The sequence below is a fragment of the Strix aluco genome, chromosome 22, assembly GCF_031877795.1.
Source record: "Strix aluco isolate bStrAlu1 chromosome 22, bStrAlu1.hap1, whole genome shotgun sequence".
Classification (NCBI taxonomy): Eukaryota; Metazoa; Chordata; class Aves; order Strigiformes; family Strigidae; genus Strix; species Strix aluco.
In genome coordinates this window covers 1,940,092-1,965,490 of record NC_133952.1, presented here as the reverse complement: position 1 = coordinate 1,965,490, position 25,399 = coordinate 1,940,092, and the positions used below count along the sequence as shown (strand labels likewise).

Here is a 25,399-nt window from a genome sequence, read left to right as displayed (position 1 = left end):
ATTGTTGGTCAGATTTGAAGAGCAAGTAGAGCCCTCAGCAAGAGTGGGACTTGCAAATCTGTTAGTAATCAAATATATAAAAGGGGTCCTCTGTGTAGGAATTGCTGCCAGAAGGAGGAAGCGACATGGAGGAGCCAACAACTGTAAATTGGTATAATCTCTTGGTGGATGCTTAGCAGCTGGTAAAGTAGCAAAGGAGAAAGAATGTCATCAGGAGGCCTTTCTGTCCAGAAATGGATTCATCTATATGCCATCTTACCTCACGGCCCTGTCCGTGTCCAACATGTGTCTTCTTTAAAATGTTGAACTGAAACCCATCCAATCCTCAAAAATAGACACATAGGTACGTCACATAGAATAAAAAGGATTTTGTTGGCATTTTAATATTCTAAATGTGGACAGGGGAGGAGGCCTAAATTTGCTTTGAAACTGCTCTGTAACAACCTGAAAAATACCACTGGATTTTGGAAATCACCGATTATCTTGTTTTTTTCCTGGTAATATTTTTATGCTATTACATTGAAAATGTGTACTACAGAATCTTGATATCCACTCAGGCTGTCAGTGCTTGTATTCAGTTCTGAAGCTGACCTTTGTCTCAGATATGGATGCCTCAAAATCTCCCTTGCTTCAAAATAAGTTTTCAGTGGCCCGTCTGGCTGAAGAGTTTTTCTGGGTTGGTGGCAGCATCGTAGCTTCTCCGAAATGGAAAATCGGCCATATTGGTAAGATGCAGGCTGAATACCTGCCACTTAATTGAACAAGACAGTATCATCTTGAAGACTTTCATGTTTAAATCTTATTTAGTGACAACTTTGTCTAGCAGTAGTGTGGGGGAGCAGAAAAGAAAAAAGAACTTGAGACAGAGCCTGTGTTATTTTGCATGGTTGCTAGTGCAATTCTTTTGGTCTTGAAGAACCTCTCAGAATTTCATTACCGATTTCTTTACATTCTTCTGAAAAAACAAATGCAAATTTGTACATTTTGATGTGTGCAGACATTTTGAAATTTTCTATTTTATAGATAGATTCTATCTTCCTCTCCATACCCACAGTAAGATAGGTTTGCTATCTGCCAGAATATATACACCTCTTAACTGTTTTATTTTTCATGCAATATTTGTAGTTTTTAGTCTTTGCAGTGAGCATTTAGAAGTATCTCTGTTGTCTTCTTCCATAGTAGGTCACTGAACTCTTGGGAGGTTTTTTTCTGAATACTGATATACAGTGGCAAAATTCTTAAGCCTGACTAGCTATCTGAGGGTCCCCTTTTGCTTTATAGCAGCCTTTCTTTTAAATAAGTAATAACACCAGCAAACCTAATTGGAAATGGCTGGAGAAATGAGATGTTTCCTGTTCTAATAAGTGCATTTTAACAGCACTCTTCTTGAGCCACTCGTGTCTGGTAAGGAGATCTGCAGTGGCCTTGACCACAACCACCTGTTGCCTTGGAAGCACTTTTTTGTCCTACTTGTCTGTCAGCTTCACCAATCAAAGAGATTTTCTTAAACGAGAAAGTTGGCGGTATAGATAGCTTAGAAACTAATGGGAATTTCTGCAGAGGTCCAGAAATGCCATCCTACTCTGCTTCTGCACTTCCCTGTATCCAGATGGCTGATGGAGTCTTAACTGGGAGATGGAGAGCTGACAGACTGACCTTGAATTAAGCACCCTAATTTCCACAGGATTGAGACCATCTCGTCTCCCATTAACATCTCATTTATTAGGGGTTGTGCGCTTTGAGGATGGATCCAGGCTTGTGTTATCTGTTGTACACAGCAAACACTGTGCCAACCATTGCTGGCAGAATTATACAGAATTTCTCATTTTCAAAGATACTTTAAGATTTATTTTTTTTTTTTGCCAATGAAAAGAATAGTAGAGAGTCCTGAAATTTAGTTGAGGCTTGAGTCAGTGAGAGCAAATAAGTGGAAGAAAGTTCTCGTACTAGTAATGAGATGGTTGGTTTAAAAGGTGAGAAGGACCTGCTCACAAGGCTGTAGGAATACAAAATGAAATAAATGAAGATTAATGAAGTTGGATGTGGTCCAGGTTTTAATTGGATCTCAGCATAATGATGCAAATCAGCCTGCTGTACCTGATCTATGAATGCTGTAGACAGAAAATACCTCAGGTTAACTCTTGACCATGCCACTCACTGCATGGCAATGTCTTCTTTTCTGTTTTTTCTGGTTTTTGGTTCTGGGGGGCTTTTTATTGTTTTTTGGTTTTGTGGTGGTTTTTTTTTTTTTCATTTGGTTGGGTTTTTTTATTTGGTTTGGGGGGTTTCTCTGTGTGTGTGAGTGAAGCAAAATCCACCCAGTAAGAACAGTTCAGTTTTTATATAAGAGAAAACTGAACCAGTATCTCCCTCAATGAGTTCATGTTATAAGGAAAAGGCTGTACTTTAAATATGCAATAATAAATAAATATAAAATAAATAAGTAAAGTTTAATGACTAAAAACATATAAATAAATAAAGATGGTTTGCTTCTGTTATGAAGCACAGGATGCTAAATTCTTTAGGTAACAGAAGTTGTTTTTATTAGCAATTCATTTGATTCATAAGGCAATGTGTAGGTAGGAATTGCTACTGCTGTGTTCCATTAGCACAGGTGCCTGTAGAAAGAGCAAAACCAGGTTGCTGTAGCCAACAGTTAGTGTTTAAGATTCTGTGATAAGACCATTACTTGAGTGAATGTCTTCAGGGTCAGAAGTGACATTCTGGGAGCCTTTATTATGAGAGCTGTATAATGAACTGTCATGGAGATTCCTCAAGCTCACAGAAATCAGTTGTACAGTTCATGTGCAGAATTTTCAAATATCTTCTAACTCCAGGACTTTTCAGCTGAACAGAGTTCCCACCGCACTGTACTGGATATATTATATATATATCTATCTTATGTATTTTATAGGCTTTTATATTGTTATATTTCTATATTGATTTTTTGAAAGATTCGATGCCTCCTGTCTGAACTGAAACTGATATTCCTGGCAGGAATAGTTGGAGTCAGTCAGTTCTTTGGTTTACCTATTGACAAGCCAGTCATAGCTGCAAAACCATTTCAGTGAGGCTTTTAAAAACTGTAGCAATTATTATCTCTTCAATGGATTTGCAGTGCTGAATGTATGACCAGTGTGGGAGTCCTCTGTTTGCATGGGGGAAAGCTGTTTTGGTTTGGTAATACTTGAAGGGAACAGCTTGCCCTTATAGTGCACGTGTACTGGAGGGGTTTCTCCAGGCTCGCAAATATGTTGCATCTTCTGGAGGCCCTGAAGAGAAATAAGCCTCAAATCTATTTTCCTCTCCTTATAGAATTTACAAGAGAGGTTGTTTTGCAGCATAGAATCCGGATGTGGCTTGTCAGAATCTGTTAGCGGGGAGGAACTCAGCAGAGTGGTGTGATGCTGCCCTTCTGACTTTTCTGAAGAGACCGGCTAGGGCCAAAGCCGTGCGACATAACCTGGAGCCGTATTGGACTTTGCAAGTGAATCTTTTGACAAAGCTGGTCCATGTATAAAAATACTCAGTGACTCAATCTTTCTAACTTCTTTTCATCCTCACATGCTAAAATACTCCCACTTCTTCACACATTTACATCAAACCCAGAACCTCGTAAAAGACAATAATGCTACTGAGCCATAAATAATTAATTAGCAGACATTAGAACATCTTTCTAAAAAAAAGCTTGAAAATGGGCTCTTTTTTCTTTTTTCTTATATCAGGACAAATTGTAGGGATTTATGATTTGTGTAGTTGTGCTATTTATTGTTACTTTAAAACTTTTTATAGTAACTATAAATGTTACTATGATCTATGAAAAATCACTTTGAGTCTTTTCGCTGCGTCAGTCTAGTGTCACTTTGTAAGAACACAACAATGGAAGTGTTCTACGTTTCTGTTTCCTGCTCTGCTATGACATTGCTTTTTGCTGCAGTACAGAGATCCATCTTCTCTCCATGACTGTATTTTGTCCAGATGCAAATTGAGGCAACTCCTTAGATCAAAGGAGAGCTGAACCTCAACCGAATTCTGCAAAAAGGTACTATTGAAGTGCAAAATATTATTTAACCAAGAAGAAATCTTCAGCCTTAATTGAAGAGTTAGGAGCCATTTCTTCCAAAAAATTCAAGACTGAGGGATTTTTATTTGAAGTATAGAAATGAATCCTTAAAGAAGGTATCTGAACAGTGGTACGGAGAAGCAGTTATACTTGTCTTCTCATCAGTGTGCTATTCTCATTTACATGCTCTGAAAGACTGCAAAAAAAATTTTATTTTTTCATTTGATAGAATTGATAGATTGATTTTTTTTTTTTTCCCCTGCAAATTTTTCTGCCAGTGTCTCTAGTTCTCTAAACTTTTGGTCATGCAGACAGGTAAGGGAGTATGTTTCAGTGCACATACACACGGAGGGATGTGGAGGTGCACTGTTTCCCCTCTCCATCTCAGTCTCCTGCTCTTTGTCCAGCTACCCCTAGCTAAGGCCTCTGCATTACCTTAAAGGCTTTCCTTCCCATCCTGTTGGTGGGATCCAGAAAAGCTGCTGTTCTCCTGACACAAGAAGGAAGACATTTTTCCTTTCCTTGTGTCCCTAAAACCAGAAAGATACTTAAGTATTCGGTATTGACAGGTACACTGAACAGAACTGAGCTCAGGTTTGTGTCTGCAAACATTAATTGCAATTGTGTGTTGAATCACCAAAGAAAGTCCAGTGTCCAGATCAGCTGGAACTGGCAGCAGGTGGCTGCTGAGGTACTGTGTACTCCGGGGAGGTTTGGAGAGCAGTCCTGCAACAAAAATGAACAGCTGCATTCAAAAAGCTATCCAAGGATGTTTATTAAAATTTTAACAGCTGAGGAGTATATTCTTACTTCACATAAAAGCAAAGGAAATGTGTATTGGATGAAATGTACTTTTATTTTGGTGATTCTGAAGTATTTTCTGCTTTATAACAGGTGTGGTCTTTGATACTTGTCCCATTTCTGCACTTCTCCTTTCTTCAAATAAAATTATTTACTGCAATAACTTCCAGAGAGAAAGTTGGAAATGTCATGTGGCTTAAAGTCTGTGTGATTAGTGCTAATAGAGATTTTTTTATTAGCTATTCTGACAAATAAAAATTTCAAAAAAACCTATAAACCTTGTAAAATTAAAATAAGTCCAGGCTTTCCATAATTATTATCTCACAGGAAATTTTAGAAGTATGTATCTTTCTTCTGAACTGGAATGAAAGCAGATATTGAAAACATTGCAGTGTCTGGGAAATGGTCAAGCGAAGTTTGGATCCACTTTGGTTCTGATGTTGCAGTGAATTCCAGTAATGCTTCTGAGCTGTAGCACAGCATTTGCTTTTGTGACTGATACCTGCTGACCACATTGATTTCATCTAAGGGCATCTGTGATTGAAGCCAAGGGGTCAGCTTTAAGAATTGTTACATGAGGGATTATCTTGTTCTTAATTTAACACCTTTTCTTCATAACTATTTTGTTAACATAAACAATGTACTCTACAGAATTGTGGCTTTAAATTTAATTTTTCTTTTATTATTAGTGATCTGCTTTCAAATTAATCTATTTTGTTGAACCTTATTTTCCTGAGTAAATTAACTGAATTTGTCTGAATATGAGCTCTAAAGCACAGGAACACCAATGGCTTTTTCCATTTCTTTTTCCTCTACCTTGCTTTTCTTGGGTGTTTTTCCTTTTGCCTGAGAGGTGGACTTGAATCACCCTGAAGAATTGTGTTGGTTTTGATGCATTTTGGAATACATGGAATGAGTGTTTTAGTTTGACACTGTTCTGTAGTCTGTATGTACAGATTGATAAAAGAGGAGCCTGACCTCAGAATTTCCTTGCATTTATAAATCTGTACTCACTAGAATATGTATTATATGTATTAGTTTTCATTCTTCCATCCAGAATCTGAGTAGTAATTTACACTTCTCATCTCTAGGTCTGAAAAAAATATATAAATACATAGGACGTGGTAATAGTTCTAATTTTACTTAAACAGATCAGGCAGAAAAGCCATGGGAAAATTAAGTCACAGGCTGCACTCTGTCATTATGGGAATTAAATGAGAGACCTGGCAGAAAATATGAGAGTCTGCATTCATTCCTGGGACATAGCCAGTCGCTAACAGTTTGCATTCATGTTGTCAAGCTTAGTTCCTTGCAACAGCTGAATTTCAAAAGAACGTCTCCTGTTTGGGCAGGCGTAGGTATGGCCCAACCTTGTTCCCAGGGGCTTCACATGCAAGAGCCTCAGTTCAACAGCGGTCCCTAAGGAGGGGGCAGGAGTCCTGCGGAGGGAGCAGAGCTCTTTGAGGGAGCTGCTTCTAAGACTTTCTTTGAAGGCCACTGGCTGCACTGCCTGTAATGCTGCCAAATCCCTGGGAGGGGAACAAGGTACAACACAGGTGAAATGCCTCCTCCTAGGAGAATGTGGTTTTAAGTGATTTGGAAGAAGAAAAATCTGTTAGGTTCTTGCCACAACATCTAGAAGCAAATTTGTAGGGTCAGTGCCTTAATCCATAGAAGCAGTGGAGGAAAAGCTGATACTCTGTATCAACTTTCTAGAATTACTGTTTCCACAGTTTACTGTTTTCTTTGGCCTGGGTGGCAAGTAAAAGTGTGATGTAAAAAGCAGACATGCAGTGCCTTTGTGATGGCTCTGTATGTAATGAAAACAGGCATTCTTCTTTCTGGAGAGAAGTAAATATTTGGGCTATAAAGTTTTTTCATGGTTTGCAGAAGTCCTAGTGTTATTCTGTCACTCTGAAAGTGCTGTACTTATACTAAAGAAGCATCATAGGATCACAGACTGGTTTGGGTTGGAAGGGACCTTAAAGCTCATCCAGTTCCACCTCCCTGCCCCGGGCAGGGACACCTTCCACTAGCCCAGGTTGCCCAAAGCCCCGTCCAACCTGGCCTTGAACCCCTCCGGGGAGGGGGCAGCCACAGCTTCTCTGAATAGACGGAATGAGAACTAAACTGCTTCATAAGAAGCTGTGGTACTTCTAAACCGTGATACTGCTGACAGGAACTCCAGAAATTATAAAGAGGAAAGTGAAAAAATAATTTTGAAGTTATGCCACAAGGTTACTGTATGTTTAAGAGGCAAAAACATGAGGCATAATGAAAATGACAAAATGAAATAATTTCCTGACATGGTTGGAACTGTGCTAGTTTTTGCTGGCCAAGGATCTGAACTTCCAGATGAAATTTCATACTGTGTCCAGCACAAGTTTTACATATTCTAGGGGCTCAAATTAAGCATTCAAGATGGTCTTAAGAAGTGTATGTACCTTGTGCCAATTCCAACATATATGTGTTTCATACCTATTGATACGGGAATGAAAACTTTCACATTTACAGGTGAGTCCCCACTTGCCAAGAATCTTTCTGACTTTTTGATCATAAAACCTGGCCTCTCATATTAGACAGTACAGGAAATGTTGTCCTTTGACTTGAACTGTTAATTCAGCAGCTGCTTGATATGTTTTCTTCCTGTAAAGGCAGTTTTAAAGGCAGCAAAGTCTGACTTACTGATATCACTTTGTTTCTCTCTTCAGTGGAAAGATGTATGAGTTCCATGCAAACTGGGACCCAAATGATCAAACTCCGTGGCAGTACCAAAGGGTTGGTCCGCTTCTATTACTTGGATGAGCACAAGTCATGTATTCGCTGGAGACCCTCTCGAAAGAATGAGAAAGCCAAAAGTGAGTGTCAACCACAGAACCTTTCTTCTGATTCCTTCTTGCGCTCTTACAAACAAACGAGCATGAAGGATTTGGCTCGTTCACAGGTGATCAAGAAGAATGTTGTACATGAATTTAAAGGGCGGTAAATGATTTTGTGATTAATAGTTTATGAAGATTAAGTTGCTGTTGTTAGCTATGCAGGTTGCAGTAGTGTAGTGTGTTGTAAATGAGCTGCAGGCAAAACCTGTGTGAACTGGGGACCTTGCAATGTGAGGTTTGGGCCCTTTCTCTGCAGGATTTCTCTACAGGGTAAATGCATCTTGTCTGGCCTCGGGCATTCACACAGTCATTAACGAACCACATGCTTTCGTCATTCTAGTTTCTATCGACTCTATTCAGGAGGTTTGCGAGGGGAAGCAATCAGAGATCTTTCAGCGCTATGCCGATGGCAGTTTTGATCCCAACTGCTGCTTCAGCATCTACTATGGAGACCATATGGAATCTCTCGACCTGGTATCTTCCAGTGGAGAGGAAGCACGCACCTGGATCACCGGGCTGAAATACCTGATGGCAGGGATCAGTGATGAAGACAGCCTCTCAAAACGCCAAAGGACCAGAGACCAATATCCTTCTTATACTATCTGAGAGTATTTCCCACTGGTGGAGAGCTACCAATAACACAGGGATTCCTTTAAGTATTTGTTTTGCTAAGAGTAAGCACTAGGCTCAAAGCTTCAAAGCGGTTCCCATTATATTCCCTGTTTCCAGAGACAGAGGAGTCCTTGAGGATTGTTCTGGGCAGGATTTGGAGCTGAGTGACTGGAGTGGCCTGAAAAACATACAGGCATATTCCTTCATCTGTTACTCCTTGTGTAAAGCTGTCCATTTCATTTGGTTATACAGGACAAAGTGTGATGCAACTTTGCAATTCGCTACAAAGTTAGTTGTTCTGTGCTGTAGTACAGGTGAATAGCACGTGTTCACCTTGAGCATAGCAAGTCTAGAAACTGCTCCAGAAATAACGTGAGTAGAGCTATATTATATATCACCTTGAACTTTTTTTCATCCCCAGCCTCATATACAGTCTTTCCTAACATGAAAAAAATCGTATATACGTAATGTTCAGTAATATCCGTTAATATTCCATGCTGTTCCTTAACTCCTGTTCAATGTGGTTGAAGCAGACATTTGATGAGGCAGATAAAAATGGTGATGGCAGTCTGAGTATTAGTGAAGTGCTCCAGCTAATGCACAAACTGAATGTGAACCTTCCCCGACAAAAAGTCAAGCAAATGTTTAAGGTAAGAAATGAAAATACAGTTTTCTCTAAAAGAATAAGGATGGAGCTGCTGGAGATTCAGCGTGAATCCAAGTAGGAGAGATTGTAAATACTTCAGCAGCTGGTTTGTTTCCACTCTACTGAGAGATACTACACAGTCCATTTGGTAAATTGAAAAGAGCTCCAGAAATACGTCATAGATCCATAGAAAAAAGCATTACACCAGGTACCTTCTGGTGTTACATAACATACAGACACACAGTACAAAGGTTGCTTTTTGCTATACTTGTTGATCTGAAGCTCAGTCATGTTTCCTCCTCTGATTACGTTCTCTCTAATAAATATTATCCAGTAAAGTATCCAGTATCCTCCAATAACTGGTACTAATAATATATCCAGTATGCAAACTTCCTTATCTGTCATGTGTTTTGCACTGCTAAGAGCTATTTGTTTGACATTCCGTGCTACTGACCTTGACCCAATTTATTGGGCAGCTGAACTATGGAGATGTGTATGCTTTTCTAATCAAAAAGTGTGTTGTGTGAAGGACCTGAGCAGAAGTTGAATCAATAGTTTTCAGCATGGTGAACTAATCAGCTGGTACAGGTTATCCTAGTCTATGCATCAGGCTGATATTTAACCCATCATTTGGGTGGGTTGTTCTTTAGAAGCAGAAAATCCTACAAAAAAAGTTTACAGCTAGGGGGGAAATTTAAACAGAAGTTTAGAAGTAGAGTTAAAATACTTGAGCATTTTTTCTGTATGTTACTGAATAAAAGAGAAATAAAAGTTTAATAGCACACAGATGCCCCAGTAAGTTGGGTGTTCATTTCTAATTTTACTAAGCCAGCCCTCATTTTGATTACCATTTTCCCTTTCTATTGCATACAATTTATGTGGACCAGAATGAATTTTGAAAGTGCATCTATCCATGCTGCTGCACACTATTGCATTATAACACCATAGACGTTTCCAAATAGAAAAAGAAATTTTTAAATGGAGTGAAATACTAGTAACCGGGAACTTGAAAGTACCTTCTCCTTTGCCTTTGCTTTTGTTTGGGAAAAAAAAGGTCAGTTTGTGTCTTTTACTTCTGCAGGTGATAAATTATCTGATTGATGGATGAAAACCTGTGTGGTTACGACTCTAAACAATTTCAAATGAGGTTATTGCATTAAACAGCAGCTTATGCAAAACAGATGTCTTCTGCTGTCAAAGAACTGAAAGTTCTTTGAATTCCAAAAGTACTGGCTATTGGGATGAATGGTTGTAATCCTTTCTGCAAGATATGTGCTACTGTGTTGGGTCCTGGTTGTTTCCATACCCAAAATTGTTACCTCTAGGGTGCAGGCTGTACCTTATGAGACTACTGGAGGTGAGGACTTTTTAGCTACTTTAATTTTTCTGAAGCAACATCTGGACAGAGTATGTCTGTACCTTAAGAAACATAATGTACATTCAGGTGCCTGAAAATCTCACAGTTGGAATGGCAGCTGTTTGAGCACTGCTTCATGTTTACTACCAAGTTGTGCTAGCTTAGTGATTGCTGGATTTTCAGTAATTCAGTTCTGGGACACATTCCAAGCTCAAAAACCTTTGAGAATCGTGCGTGTACAGCCAGATAAGACCAAGGGTTTTTACCCATTACTTTTTTTTTTCTTCAGTTTTTTTCTTTCATACCAGCAAATACTAGGCTTATGGATGTAGCTCAGTGAAGAACTGAATTTAAAATCTCATTAAAATTAGTAGATTAAAGTGACTCCAGGATGAACCATTAGGTTTGATGCAAGCCAAATAGAAGAGACTGGGTAAAACTTTCCTGGGAAAAAAATTTCAGTTATTGTATGCTGTGTTCTGGTTTTACTGTTTATAATCAATGACAATTGCTACACGTATTGGGTGCTTAGAAATGCTGTTAACAAAGAAGAATAGATTTGCTTTTCCACATGCAATGCAGAATTGAAACTGAGCTGGTCTCAACTGAAAATGTAATTGCTATTTGATAGCTTTGAATCAGAATATTAAGCAGCCTTGAAATGAAAAATCAAATGTCTTGGTTAATGAAATAGCTACACCAAGTATTTTAAGATATGGTAGGGTAGATTATATGTAGGTCTTGAAGAAAGTTATCTGAAATACTAATTTTTCTACTTAAAGTAGTGAGTTGTTTAAAAAAATCCTGCCATAGTTACAGTGGAAAAAGCCATTTTTATAAGCAACTCCTTGCTCATAGATGCATTCATGTTTTCACCTGTGACTCATTTCTAAAGAACCTTCATCTATGACTTCATGACTCCTCATTTTTCCAGCCACTTCCTCTGTAATGCTGTCAGCTTCAGCAGTGTAGCTGATACAGGCTCTGAAACTGCTGAAGTGAGAGACTGGAAAAGAGACAAAATGGTGAGGTCTATCAAGATTAAAGAGCCGGGAGCAAGTGCAGGGTGTCCTTTGGGAACAAGGAAAGAGGAGGCTGTTTGTGTAAGTTTTTAAAAATCTCTGTGGATGCATTAGGATAAATTGCAGGGTTATGGCAGTACTTGTTCTTGGACAAATAACGGAATTGATGTCAGCTTACCAGGACAGAAGTGCTTTGTGAAGGCTGCTCAGTGCTGCTGTCCGTGTTGTGAGAGCTTAGTATTAGCAGTATGGCAATATGTAAAGGAAATTTAGTGAAAAATAGGAAGATTTGCTAAAAACTCACCTGATCTGTTTATTTTTTAATTTTGTGGCCTGAATTTACTTAAACATGTCTATAGTGAAGGTGAGCAAAGCAGTATGCTGACAACTCCTTTATTGAGAACAAAGTAGGGAGTGCTGGATAAGCTTTTTTTCATAAAATATGCAAGTGTTGTCTGTCCTGTTTGGGAAACATTGCAGCTTTCCTTTTTCATACTTTCCCCTGGCAGAATTTCTACTTCATTTTTTCATGCTTCTAGGAACAGGCTTTTAGGAAACACAGTAATTCCATAATCTGTCCTCCAAATAGTTATATCATTGGGTGGATCCCATTGTGATCAGGCTCTCACAAGTTTTCTTTGAAGAAATTCTATCTCCACTGTGTGCAAACAGTAAGTAGTATTGCTGATACAACTGAGGGTGGTTTGGATCACAGGCTGGGGCACCTCACCCCAAGAAACATACATGTTGTAGGGGATAGATATATCAGAGAATATAGCACCATTTACTGATGACTTTTTCTTTACTTACAAAATCAGTATTCTTGCAGATCTTATTAGTTTATGGCCATGGATTTACTGGATATCCATCTAAATCCTGGATATAAAATTAATTTCAAGATGATTTAGGTTCTAATGATCTCAAGAAAATATGAAAGGGTAATTCTGTCAGACGTATGCATGTTCTGTTCTGTGTTGCAGGGTACACTGTCTTACTTCATTGCCATAGGTAGAAGAAATCCTTCAAGCAGGGTTCCCTGTGAAACAAAAAAGACCTTAAAAGTTGTTTCTTGGCTCATGCACTAATGCATACATTTAAGATGTTCAAAGGGGAAAGCTGAGCAGAGCTTTCATATGACAACCATCAGCCTGATAAATCAATCTCTTCTAGCGGGCCATGCAGTGAGTAGCCATGTCAGGCAGTATCAACCCACGATTAATTTCCGTGTTGCTTTATTCTGATGCAGGGGTTTGTTTATTTAAAGTTTGTTCAGACTATTGCTGGGCGATTGGGTATCTCATTGCCTTATTGCTGTGTAATGCAGGAGGCTGATACGGATGATAACCAGGGCACGCTGGGCTTTGATGAGTTCTGCGCCTTCTATAAGATGATGTCAACGCGACGTGATTTGTACCTGCTAATGCTCACCTACAGTAACCACAAGGACCACCTAGATACAGATGACCTGAGACGCTTTCTGGAGACTGAACAGAAGGTAGGCCCAAGCCAGGAAAATGTTTCCAGTCTGCAAGCCTTTCTGTTTGCTGTTGGGGATGCGTTGCCTTTTAAACAGGGTGGGAAGTTTGTTGTCATGCATGTGAAAAATAGACAGTTAGAAGCCTCTTGATTTTCATCTTGTAGGCTGGCATGACTATTTCTTGAATGTTCGTGCTCTCATTACCTCTTTTTTTCTGTAGGCTCTTTTGTTGTGCCCCTAAATATAGTCTCTATAGTTTCTTTCTTTTCCATGTGTTCTCTTCTCCCAGTGTTCAGTACCCTGATGCAAAAATGGCATTTCTGGCTCTGCACAGTCCGTGATGAGACACTGAATTTTTGTCACAGTATTTTGGTTTGTAAAGGGGAAGATTATGTTTCTGAAGAGTTGTTGAGAGGATTTTTAATGTCTGGGAAAGTTTTTTGAGCATATATAGTAGAACATATTAAGTTGTCTCTTAGTGCTTTAACTCCACTGCTGGAGCAGGTATTAAAGACTATTTTCCCATTTCACTGATCTGAAACAGGTGTTTTTGTCTGACAAACCAGGAAACCTGTATATGCCCTGTACAATAACATGGTGTGGGTGTGGTGGTAGCAGCAGCCAGTAGATCATGACAAACATGATATTTAATGTTGTTCATAAATCTGAGACATTTTACAGCTCTTCAGAGATGTTAATTTATAGCTTTGTAAGCTTGTCTGATCAGGTAGTGAAGTGCACCTATACATTGTGCTTAGAGTTGCTTGTGCACATTCAGCAAATCGCCAGCAAACCATGTGCTGTGTTGCAGTCAATGCCATCCGCTTGTGTTACGGTGTCTAACAAGGGGGTAGCCTACATCAGTCACTTCAGAAATTTTTTCCATCAGTCACTTGTGCGCATTGAAGTTACAGAAGTCCATTTTCTGACAGTTCATATATGTTTTCATGAAAAAGGGAAACTAGTGTTGATATATTCTTCTTTTCTAATAGTATAAGATAAGAGTTTCTTATCTCTGTGTGTATGGTACACCACCACATGCCCACTCATCTGGTTCCTCCGTCACTGAATTGAACCTCTATGGCATTAGGAATCTTTGTAACCAAGCTGCCTGGAAGCCCAACACTTACTCCTATCCCAAATACCCCTTGGTCCAAACAAGTTTGGGTCTTTCTGGTACATGGTAATTTGGCAGAGCAGAAAATGTCAAGGCATCTAATACCTGTAGCCTGAGGACATTCACCCCCTGGAAGAGGCTGTCTGCAGAGGCTGTGCAGCCTCCATCCTTGGGGGTTTTGCAGACCAGACTAGGCAATGCCTGAGCTAACTGATGTGACCTTGTAGTTGACCCTGCTTCGAGCAGGATTTTGGGCTGGATGACTTCCTGAGGTCCCTGAACTGTGATCTTTCATCTAGAGACTTGTGGAAGGTTCTGAAGTGAGGAGAAATAATAGGACAGCAAGATGCAGTGAATGCAGGAACAAATGCAGTGATTCATCTTTGCCTTTTTTTCTCTCATGATCTCTTTTGAAGCTGCATGCCTGTAAGTCATAAATCTCCATCAGTTTCAAATGTTGTCTAAGAAATGAATGAATAAAAAAGCCACCTCTCTGGCAGTTATCTTTTTAGATAAGCAGGATATCTTTCCATTTCATTGGTCAATTGATCCTCCAGATGGTGAGAGGAAAATGGACACTCACTACAGGACACAAATCAGCTCAGCTAATCACTGACGTGGACAACTCATGCCTGTGGGGCTTCTCTCCCTTGGCTGGTGCTACCCTTTGTCATACAACATGTACAGGGAAAACAAGTGTGCATTCTGTGTGTTTGAAGCTGTACCAGAAGAACCTTCTGTTGCTCCAGAGCTTTATCCTTTGAACCCAGCAAACCTATAATGTGTGGGCAAATAAAGCGTTCGGGTTTTCTCCTTCCTCTTCTTTTCCTTTTATTTATTAGGTTTTAAATTACCCCCAGAAAAGACATTGATCTGGTAGAGATATGCTGGTGGTTTCACTTCCCCCGCAGCAAAGATTCCTTGTTGCCAAAACAGTCATCAACTTGGTCACTTTATTGGCAGTCCCCTCTGGTGACAAGGGCTGTATTTTCATGTCTCATGTACAGCATCTATCGCAAAGGATCTGCTGGACCACTCAGGCCAGGAGTATTAAATAATAACAGGATATTAATTAGAGGGTAAATGAACAGTAAATAGCAGGAGTATTAAAGAATGGTGTTAAAATTGAATTATGAAAATGTTACGAAGTTAAAAAAAGCTACAGATTATCGTAAGTGGCCCTTTTATTATCAAAGACATTTACAAACATGTTATTTCCCCTTGTACTCTTCTCTTTTTCAGCTGAGAGTGCAAAGCAACCTTGAAGTTAGCAGATTTCCTCAAGGAGCTTTCTGAGAGCAATTATGTTCTGATTCTCTGTTACCGTGCTAGTAACTGATTTTTCTGTCTGCTGCATAAAGATGAGCCATTTTCTTGTTTTATTGTGAAGTAAAAACCCTTTGATAATGCAAACTAATCCTTTAATCCTACAAGAGAAGAAATCCCATTGGTTTGTGACAAAGCTTGTTCTGTTTGGATGCTCTGCGTGCCTAATAACACTCTAACCAAATTTGACCTACAAAGCAGAACTCCGTCTTTATTGGCTGCTATCAGGCAGCTGCCAATAGGACTGAACCTTTTCACAGAGCGGTCCAGCTCTTATCTGACCTGACACTGATTGACAGGAGAGAGAACCTCACTGGGTAACTGGAAATCCTTGGCAGCACCATGGATAATCTGGCCAGTTGTTAAACTGTATACAGAGAAAAGAGCTGAGAGAAAGTGTGATTACTAGTAACACTTCATTTTTGCTACTTTTACAGATGACAAACGTGACTAAAGAGCACTGCCTGGAAATCATCAGCAAGTTTGAACCATGCCTGGAGAACAAGAAGGAGGGAGCTCTGGGGATTGATGGTAGGCTGGCTGGTGTAGCTTTTGTAGGAAAGAGGCAACTGTTTAAATGCCTAAGAGAGCATTGCGTTCATTTGCATAATATATAGTCATAGAATTTTGTCATGTTGTATAGGGTATGCTTTTCAGTAGGTTTTTTTTCTAATATCTATTACTTGCTGAGGAACCTAAAGGGAAATTGGTACTCTTTGGAAGATTTTTTTAAAGGTACGTATCATGATGAAGCAACAGTCATTGAAAGTCAGCTGGAGCTAGATGAGTGTTTATTTGTGCTTTTGGAAAATATGGTAGAATTTAGTTGCATCATTCCTGCAGGTATTTTTGGAAATCCTTTAAGTTCTAGTAAGAGGAGTGATCTGATGGAGAATAAACATGTGAAGTGGGATGATAGGTGAAATTTGTCTAGAAGCATGCTTTCATGACCTCTGCTGCTAAAGCCTTCACTCTGAATGTAATGAAGCTGTACCATCATGATGGTAGCTGTTATTTTGAGGACTGATTCTAAATCCTTTCCCCTAAATAGTAAATCTGCAAGATGTTACTGACTCCAAGGTCAGAGTATATTCCTCAGGAATTAGATTCTATGCAAAAGTTCTAGGACCTTTTGAAAATCAGTCTTGTCCGTTTGTGTGGGTGTGTTGTCATAGTGAAAAGTGGCAAAATAAAAGTTCAGGTTTTTTACTTCATGAAGAAGTGGGTAGTTTCTGGTATATTGTGTAAGGTGGGTTTTTTTCAAGAAATGATGGTTGCTTAGGATGGATTGAGGTCAGTTCTACTTTCAGACCACATTTCCAATTTATTTTAAAGTTTATACTAATGCCAAGTGAGTGCAGCAGTTGACGTATTCATGTTTTTATTTTCTGGTGCTTTACAGTCAGTGACAGTCACATAAATAATGAATAACCAGGTTCATTATCTTGCCTTCTTCATAACTAGAAAGGGTAAGACTAGGTTTTTCAAACAAGTGTAGTTTTTCATACCAGAAAGTTTTTAAAACTAGCCTGATCTATAAAATTGCTTTGCCTAAGAATGGATGGTAAAACAGTTGAGAGTTTATGGGTTAGGATTAGAGAGCAGTCCAACATGGGTGACACATTGCTGGGTGTCTGCTACAGATCTCCTGATCAGGAGGAAGTAGAAGATCAGGTTGCTTTGAGACAACTGGAAAAAGCTTCATGTTAGCGGACTCTGCTCTTTATGGGAGACTTTAACCACTCCAGTATCTTGCTGGAAGTGCAACAGAACAGAACATACCTAATCTAGAGCTTGACTAATGCAGGAGGTTTCTGGAGTGTACTGCTGATGACATCCGAACAGAGGTGACCGAGGAGCTGACAAGGGGCACGCTGCTGGATTGGGTACAGACAAAGAAGAGAGAACTGCTTAAAAAACATAAAGATATATCTGCATGCATAAACGTGTATGCACATGTGTGCGCACGTGCACACCCAGAGAAGTTATTCTTTTCTTGTCTTTTTGAGTAGCTGAGACTTTAGATCCCTCTTGTCTTCCAGAAAACGAATTGAGTGTTGCCTAGGGAGACTGAAATACAAGAGCTATGGAAACTGAAGTTGTATGTTTATTCCTCAAATTGGTACAGCCCAGACAGGAGCATCCTGCCCACACTTAGAGGCACTTCAGTAGTAGTAGAGTAGTAGTAGAGTGGTCTCTGCCCATTCATACTCATTCACGTGTCTGTATTGCCTTGCATCCTCAGCTGTTACAACTTTTATCATGAAGCACCTTGGACTCGCCTGTGACAGTTAGTTCATTCAACATAGTCCTGCAAAAAACCCTCTTATCTTCTGCTGTTATCAAAATAAAACACTGTGTCAGTATGCTTTTCCTGAGTGTGTAAACACTGGAGATCTATGGTACATCCTGCCGACAATATCTTGATTCATTCATATTTCTTCATCCTAGGGCTGATAGATCCAGTTAGTGTGAAGTCTTTGTAACAATTTTGATATTTTATTTTAACAAGTGCTTAAAGCAAACAATAGTGTTGTTTCAGAGGCTGCCTTACCAGTGTTTTGTGGAATTAATCTTGTAGCAGCTGATTGTTTTGTGGTAAAAAGAAAATGATTCATTTGCCATGAGTGATTAGCTGTATGTTTGCTAACATACACTGTGCCCTCTCAATTTTTCTTGGTATCTGCTCTGAACTGTTTAGTCTTTTTCTTTTACTCTAGCTCTATTACTGTTTGCTAGTGAATCATGATACGAGTGTCAAGACACTCAAATATTAGGCTAGGCTAAGGTTCCCTAGCACTGTTTCTTAGTGTATTGTTCAAAAAGTTTTGGCTGCTATTTGTATTTATCAGCTCTTTTCCTTTAATAAAACTTTCATCAGCACAAAATGTAAAGCCTATAAGAACCATCATAAAGGTGACATTTTATCTTAAATTCTATTCAACCTCAATTTCTCTGGTTTCTGTAGACTGATTTTGAGGATTGGAGTTATTTTGCCTTGTGTAGCTTTAGTGAAACAAAGCACCAGTCTGTCACAGTCAGAGAAAGTGCATTAAAGCCTTTAGAAGTTTGGCAGGATTTTTATAGAGACACTGTTTTATTTATGGAATAATGAGTGAAATGTCAGGAGAATTAGAATTCTTGAAGGAGAGAATGAGGGCATCATTGCTGTCAGCAGCTGTTAAAACCAGGATGTGAATGGAAGACTTAGTCTTTCATTGGTGGTGAATGAAAAGAATTTTGCAGAGACTTGAAATGGAAGTTAAGAGTTTTTAATGTTAGTCTGTCTTGTGGAAGTGTCTGTGTATATGTGCACAAATGTATACTGGTGTTCTGAGAGGAGCAATTCATACAAAGATGAAAAACATAACTTGCTAAAACTTTCCTTCTGAATGACAGTGATGATTGCAATACAGGAAATGTCCAGGTGATGTTGTCTTCATGATTTGCAAGGATACCACTACTTCAGAAAATAAATTCTTCTGGTAGCATCACTGAAAGTACTACAGATAATTGATTTTTTGGTGTCAAGTGAACTGCAGTCTCATCAAGTGACAGTAATGAAATACTGCAGCTCTTTCCCATCCGCATGCATGTTTGTGCATGTGGTGTCACATCAAAATTAGAGACTGTTGCTTGTACAAGCCAATGTGTGCTGACATTCTTCTGGTATTTTCAGGACAAGTAGAGGAGAGTACTTCTCTTGATTCACACTGTGTTGGGCCAGTAGAAACCATCTCTAGGAAGTACAATACCATTTATCTTTCAACTCATTTCACTGAGGAGCAATGCCGGGATATGACCGCAGATCTCTCGAGGCTTTTATATGCCATGCGACTTAGTGTCCCAGCAGAGTCTTTTGACAAAAAATAGAAGCCTAAAATGTCAGGTTCAGATTAAATAGACCTATTTTTTTTCAGGAAAGGCAGAGCAGAGAAATGTACAAAGCAACTAGAAATTTCTGGAAAGCAATATTCGCAATTGGTCATTGTGACAGTTGGGATGTAGTGGTACTATTTATTTACTTGTCTTACTTACATGTTCACAAATGTATGGGTGAATGTAGGAGTGCATTTTTAGGCTGGTTTTAAGAAGGCTACAGCAGCAAAAAGGACAGAACTGTATTATTTATAGTATTGTTTGTTCACAGGTTTCACCAATTACATGCGGAGTCCATCAGGGGACATATTCAACCCAGAACACTACCAAGTGAATCAGGACATGAGTTATCCTTTGAGTCACTATTTCATTACCTCTTCACATAATACCTACCTCATGGGAGATCAACTGATGTCCCAGTCTAGGGTGGACATGTATGCATGGGTGCTACAGTCTGGCTGTCGTTGCGTAGAAGGTAAAGACGAAAAAGGAATCATCAGTAGACTCCGTAGTTTTGTTTCTCCTCTGTAAAGGAAGACTCATGACTTCTGCAGAAGACATGGTAACTGGGTAGAGAAAAAAACCTAGTAAAATGGTGTCTTCCCTTCATAACAAACAACAAAATAATGTTGCCATATAATGGACAAATTTTTTTGATCATGGAAATAAGGCAGATATTTGAAGAGTAGTGTCATTGGTACTCAGGAAAAAAAATTGTGAAAATATTTTTTTAAAGAGGATACTGACATGCAATAGGATGTATTGGTGTGTATGCTTTCTAGCCAAGTGTATGTCAACCAAACTGGCAAATATGGCAGAGTTTCTGCTAACACATAGGAGGAAAGCTGATATTTCTGATAAGGGAGGTAGAGTTCCATTATGTGAAATGTTGCTGGTCTCTGCAGTGACCAGGAAGCCTTTATGTGAAGTCCCTTCTGATGTTTGTAGTGCCTTTCTGAGACAGAACCTCTTTTGTAATCATCTTTAATATCCTGACCATTACAGTGTTTTCACAATTTTTCAGAAGGCCAATATTATGGTTTGCTCAGGTTAGATTGTGGACATGCCAATGGGTGCTTCAGAGCAGTGAAACATTTATGAAAATGTGATTGTAAACAAGTATGAAGTTAGGCAAAATCCAGGGAGAGCTAGAGATGACTAGGTCTTGGCTTTGCTTGTGGTGTGAAAAGCTTGGCTAAGATTCTCTGCTTTCCTTTTCAGGTTCAGCATTAGCATAATGAAAGTAATGCTATGCTATGTCATCTCTCTTCCTGTCATAGTACTCCTCAGCACTTGCTAAAAGGAGATCTTTTTTGCTTGGGGCTTTCTCAGACAATGGGAACAGTCTGTACAGAGTAGGATGTCAAGGCCAGGAAGTAATCTTCAGAGGAAAGCGGTTCAGCACAGTGAGGAGGGAGACGCAGATGAAGGGTGGGAATGAACCTAGACCCTGCTTTGTTGGGTAAATGTCTGGCTGGGTTGCTGAAGGGAATTGCAGAGTCTCAGTCTTCCACAGGTGATGGCCCCAGCTGTTAATTCTCTGATGAGTATCATTGTTTCTGTTCTACAGTTGACTGCTGGGATGGGCCTGACGGTGAACCGATTGTCCACCATGGATACACTTTGACTTCCAAAATTCTCTTCAAAGATGTGATTGAAACTATCAACAAATACGCCTTTATCAAAAATGAGTATGTATACAGTCTGCCAACTTTTGAGTCTCAGGGCTATAAACCGGAGTGTTTCCTGGCATCCTTGTAAAGGCAGTTAGTGAAAATCCAACCCGTTCCTGCATATGCCAGACAGAATTCTGAGTTGTTTTCTGTGGGGAGAAAGCCTTCAGAAAGAAATAATGAGGCAAAACTGCCTGAGCAGGGGCATTCTGTACATAGTTGTGGGCTGTCTTCATCCCATTTGTAGAAGACCAAAGGATCAACATGTTTTGACAGCGAATGTTTTCAGTGAATGGCTGACAGTTTAACCACATCTCTCGCTGGATGTGTACTCCAGCGATGCCAAGGTTACACTGGGTTGCTCCAGGGATAGGAGACAAGTCAGGCAGCAAAGGAATGCAGAGACAGTAGCCCAATTGTGGAGAGAGCAGACTGTTCAAGAGAAATGGGTTATTTTCCCTACCTGTACATTGCTCAGGAAATCAGAGAATAATACAATTGGGAGGTTTCATATACCTTGGCAGTACTGTCCTCCCCTGAGAGTCAAAATGTGTGCGTCAACCTATCTATTTTTATTTTTTTGTCAGATAAGTTAGTTTATCTCTGTAAAAATTTTCTAGTAGCTTCTTCAAAGCAGTCCATCTGCCTTCATTGATAGAGCTAAACTTGCACTGAAATTTCAGCCCAGGTAAACTTATTGCGAGCCTGAATTTTTTGGAGTTTGCCTGAAGACATGGTAAATAAATCAAAGGAAAGCTGTCCAGCAGAATATGTGGCAATGCTTCTGAAATTGTTGCAGTTCTTAAAAGCTTTACAGAAAAGTTAACTGGGACTGCATTACAACTTATTATTTGTGGTGGGTTTTTTCTTGATAGGTATTGATGCTCAGTCAGAGTTTGGTAGTGAATGAAACATATTTTAGACTTGCAGGTGTTTTCTTTCCCAGGATAGGTTGGAGGCATAGCTGTTGGTAGGCTGCAAATTCAGCTAAGGAACTAGCTTCAGGCAAAGCCAGGAATTTAACTGTAGTCATCAGCTGGAAGAGTTTTGTCCTGCAGGCATTGTCTGGCTGAAAGTCTCATTTTTCCTGATGAGGAGCTAATGAGGGCCAGATGTCAGAATAGACACCTTTTTATTCACAATTAGTTTTTAATTAATGAATCCCTCATAATTCAGCCCTACAAAACTGCACTGTATTCAGGTTTTTGTGCTCATCCTAAAAATGCATCATGTCTAAACAGAAAACCATCTTCAGTGTGCTTTCACGTGGCCAGCCACACTGCAGTTGATGTTTTGGAAATCTTATCTTGATGCCTTTCAAACAACCAAGCATTGTTATTTCTTTCTCAGCCTGGAGAATCAACAATAAATGACAGCAATAAAACTAAATCTACAAATAATACTTACTGTCTTTGTAGAAGAGGTTTTATGTGCAGGTTTGTCTCTATGACACTGCTCTGTTACTAGCTAGAAAAGTTTTCATGGAAGAACTAACACAAATGGGAAGGTAAAGACAAAGCCCCTTTGGGGATCTTTTCAGTTCTTGAAACCTCTATTTACTTTTACCTGTGAGAGTACAGAAGGGCTGAAGCACTGACTGGAGAGGAGAGTTGAAGGCACTGTCTATTTAGGTTTTCCTTATGAATGGCTTGCTAGAACCTCTTTGATAGGAAGTGGAGGTCAGGACTGGGTAGTGTAGGAAGGAGAGAAGTGTGCTCTGGTAAAAAATACATCAAATCAAGTTGCAGAAGTTTAATTATCCTGTAGCTGTCAAAAAAATTGACCCTTCAGTTTGGAGTGAGTAGTATCAGCCCAGTGCCCACACTGACTTATCTAACCCCTGTGGATTTCATTGGTGGTGATGCCTGTTACAGGAATGGCTCAGACTGTAATAACCCTTATCCTCTTAATGCTATAAAAGCTAAATTTGCAGTTGATGATACTTGCCTATGTCTCTGCCAGGTACCCTGTTATCTTGTCAATTGAGAACCACTGCAGTGTCATTCAGCAGAAGAAGATGGCTCAGTATCTTACAGAAATTCTGGGAGACAAACTGGATCTGTCTTCTGTGCACAGTGATGATTCTACCACACTCCCTTCACCAGCAAGTCTTAAAGGAAAGATATTGGTTAAGGTAAAAAAGTTAAGGTTTCGTTTGTTCCATCCCTCCTTTTGCTTGTGATGATTATGATTTCTGCTTGATTATCGCTTATACTCTAATTTAAATCATTTTACAACAAGCAGTCCTTAAGAACCTGGTGCATAAGGTTGTGAACAAATGTCTTCTCAATCAGTAAGAACCTGGTTGCATGCTTTGAATAATTTTTCTTTTTTTTTTTTTTTTAAATGTGTGATAGGAAGAGCTGCTCGCTAACCTGCCTGTGTAATCATTTTGTCTTCTAGGGGAAGAAACTTCCAGCCAACATCAGCGATGATGCAGAGGAAGGTGAAGTTTCTGATGAGGACAGTGCTGATGAGATTGATGATGACTGTAAACTAATGAATGGAGATGTAAGTTAAGTGACCATTTGAATATAAATGCATGTTAAGTTTTCCCATCCCAGTGAGAAGAAACTTTGTGTGAGTTCTCTGGAATGTGGATGTGGTCTAACCTTTGGGATTCATCACAAGTCTTTCAGGTTCTAAACCTTCATGGGGACAGATTTGACAGAAGTGCATACTAGGCAGCACCAGTTCTAGTGGTTATGTTTCAAGTTTGGAATTTTGTGTCTTTTAATATTTTAAATAGTAATATCTCATGATTCTTCATTTCATCATAGTGTTCTTCCTGTCAAATGCAGAAAAGAAAAAAATTCTACTCATGTCAAATTGTGGTCAGTGTTACAGAGCATCCCTTTGGTTTGCTGAATGCTGGGTTTAGTTGATTTTTACTGTAAGGAGGTGTTAAAAAGGGAGAATATTTTAATCTCTGCTTACTTTGATCTGAAAGTCCCTTATTTCTTCATCCTTTTTAAAAGCTAATTTTTTTGTCACTTTAATCTTCTGGCAAGTGACATTGCATCTTACAGAAACAATATAAAATACACAGCAAAACCATTTTAATACCATAAACTAGATTGCCTTGGAGAGAGATTGCACTTTCAGTCCTCTATCCCTCAGGCTATTTCCTCATTGTGTGTTATGGATTTGATCCTTTCCATCTAAAACTAAAAGGGAAAAATAATTTGTTTGTCTTTTTAAATTATTATGTTTTAGCATATCACTTTTCAATATTTTAAAACTGAGATCTGTGATGTTTTAATACTTAATGTTTTTTGACACTTTTTTGTTACATGATGCATCTTTTCAAAGTGGAATGTACTGTACAGCCAGTGGTGATACGGTTCAGTCCAGCAGGCTTTCCACCTACATAAGATCAGGACTGGTATCAAGGCATGACCCTTTTGAACAGGGAGAAAATGAAAGCCAAACCAAAAGCTTTTACAACCCACTTAGGGGCTACCTGTGGAGTTGACTGTACAGGGAAACTAGAACTATGCAAACTGAATAAAATGAGAATTGGACATTTCTTGACTTTGAAACTTCACTGTGATCAACAAAGCTCACTCAGCTTGTTTTCCTATGTTTTCTAGTTCTTTTGTTTGTATCCCAGGCATGGCAGACTGTTTCCAATACCCAAAGGAAACAAGACAGGTGATTTGCTGAGATCAGGGACACTGTGGTACTTGATTTTGCAAGTTTTCCAAATAATTTCTAGGCTAAAAGATGGTTTGTTTCAAGAGGATCCTAATCCAGATGATTGAACAAGCAGAAATGTCAGCAGGTCTCTCATTGCTAGAAATTACTTTTGCCATGATTCTTTTAGCCCACACATACGCTATTTATAAAGAGATGTCAAATAATGTTTATTTTTCTTTCATTAAATGGATAGAGAAATTAATGCCAGTAAGAAAAGTGTCATCTTTTATAATAAAATTAGGTAGTACCGTGTTGTGGCTGGGTGTATTATTCTCACTAAAGGCTCAGTAGGCATTGCTTTGCTGACCTCATTAATGGTCTTTGTCACTAACAGTTCACTTTACTGTGAGGTCTACTGATGCTTTAAATCCGAGATTTGCTACATCTGGTTTGCTTTCCAAGCCAAATTTTGAAGAGCTCAGGAAATCATAGCTTGTTTCATGACAAATTTAATTGGGAATTCTTAAGGACTACTGAGAAAACACAATCTGTCACCTCTTAAAAGACCTGGGATTGTGAGTTTATGCCTCATGGATGAAAAAGAAGACTCTGGATTTGTATTTTAGTTTCCCCCACTTCCTCACATGGGCTATGATGTACACAGAAGGAGGGAACAGGAGTTCTCTTGCATTTTGCCCTTGAACTGCTGAAATCAAGATTCTAAAGCTTCTCCCATTCCATCCAGTAGAATCTTGCATCTATTGTAGCTGCAGAGTCAACCTTGACCTAGCATATGAATGCATCAACCCCAACGTGCGAGAGAAATACTGTATACTCGGAGTTTCCACACGTGTCCATCACTATTAAATTTCCATGAAGAATGGCTCACTGGACAGCACCATGGAATA

General features: G+C 39.2%; 1 protein-coding gene across 4 annotated transcripts in view; it reads left to right on the top strand.

Moving 5' to 3' along the window:
- PLCH2 (phospholipase C eta 2) overlaps positions 1-25,399 on the top strand; it is a 98,345-nt gene that overhangs the window by 49,842 nt on the left and 23,104 nt on the right. For 3 of the 4 annotated variants that reach the window (XM_074848352.1, XM_074848353.1, XM_074848354.1), the window contains exons 1-10: positions 367-725; positions 7,576-7,722; positions 8,084-8,327; positions 8,876-9,005; positions 12,705-12,875; positions 15,738-15,831; positions 19,451-19,654; positions 20,750-20,870; positions 22,815-22,986; positions 23,256-23,363. In XM_074848352.1, coding sequence (XP_074704453.1) covers positions 605-725; positions 7,576-7,722; positions 8,084-8,327; positions 8,876-9,005; positions 12,705-12,875; positions 15,738-15,831; positions 19,451-19,654; positions 20,750-20,870; positions 22,815-22,986; positions 23,256-23,363 — 1,512 coding nt within the window. In that variant the 5' untranslated portion in view covers positions 367-604. Of the gene's footprint in view, positions 1-366; positions 726-7,575; positions 7,723-8,083; positions 8,328-8,875; positions 9,006-12,704; positions 12,876-15,737; positions 15,832-19,450; positions 19,655-20,749; positions 20,871-22,814; positions 22,987-23,255; positions 23,364-25,399 lie in introns of those variants that run through there. The other variant, XM_074848350.1, reaches the window with a different exon arrangement.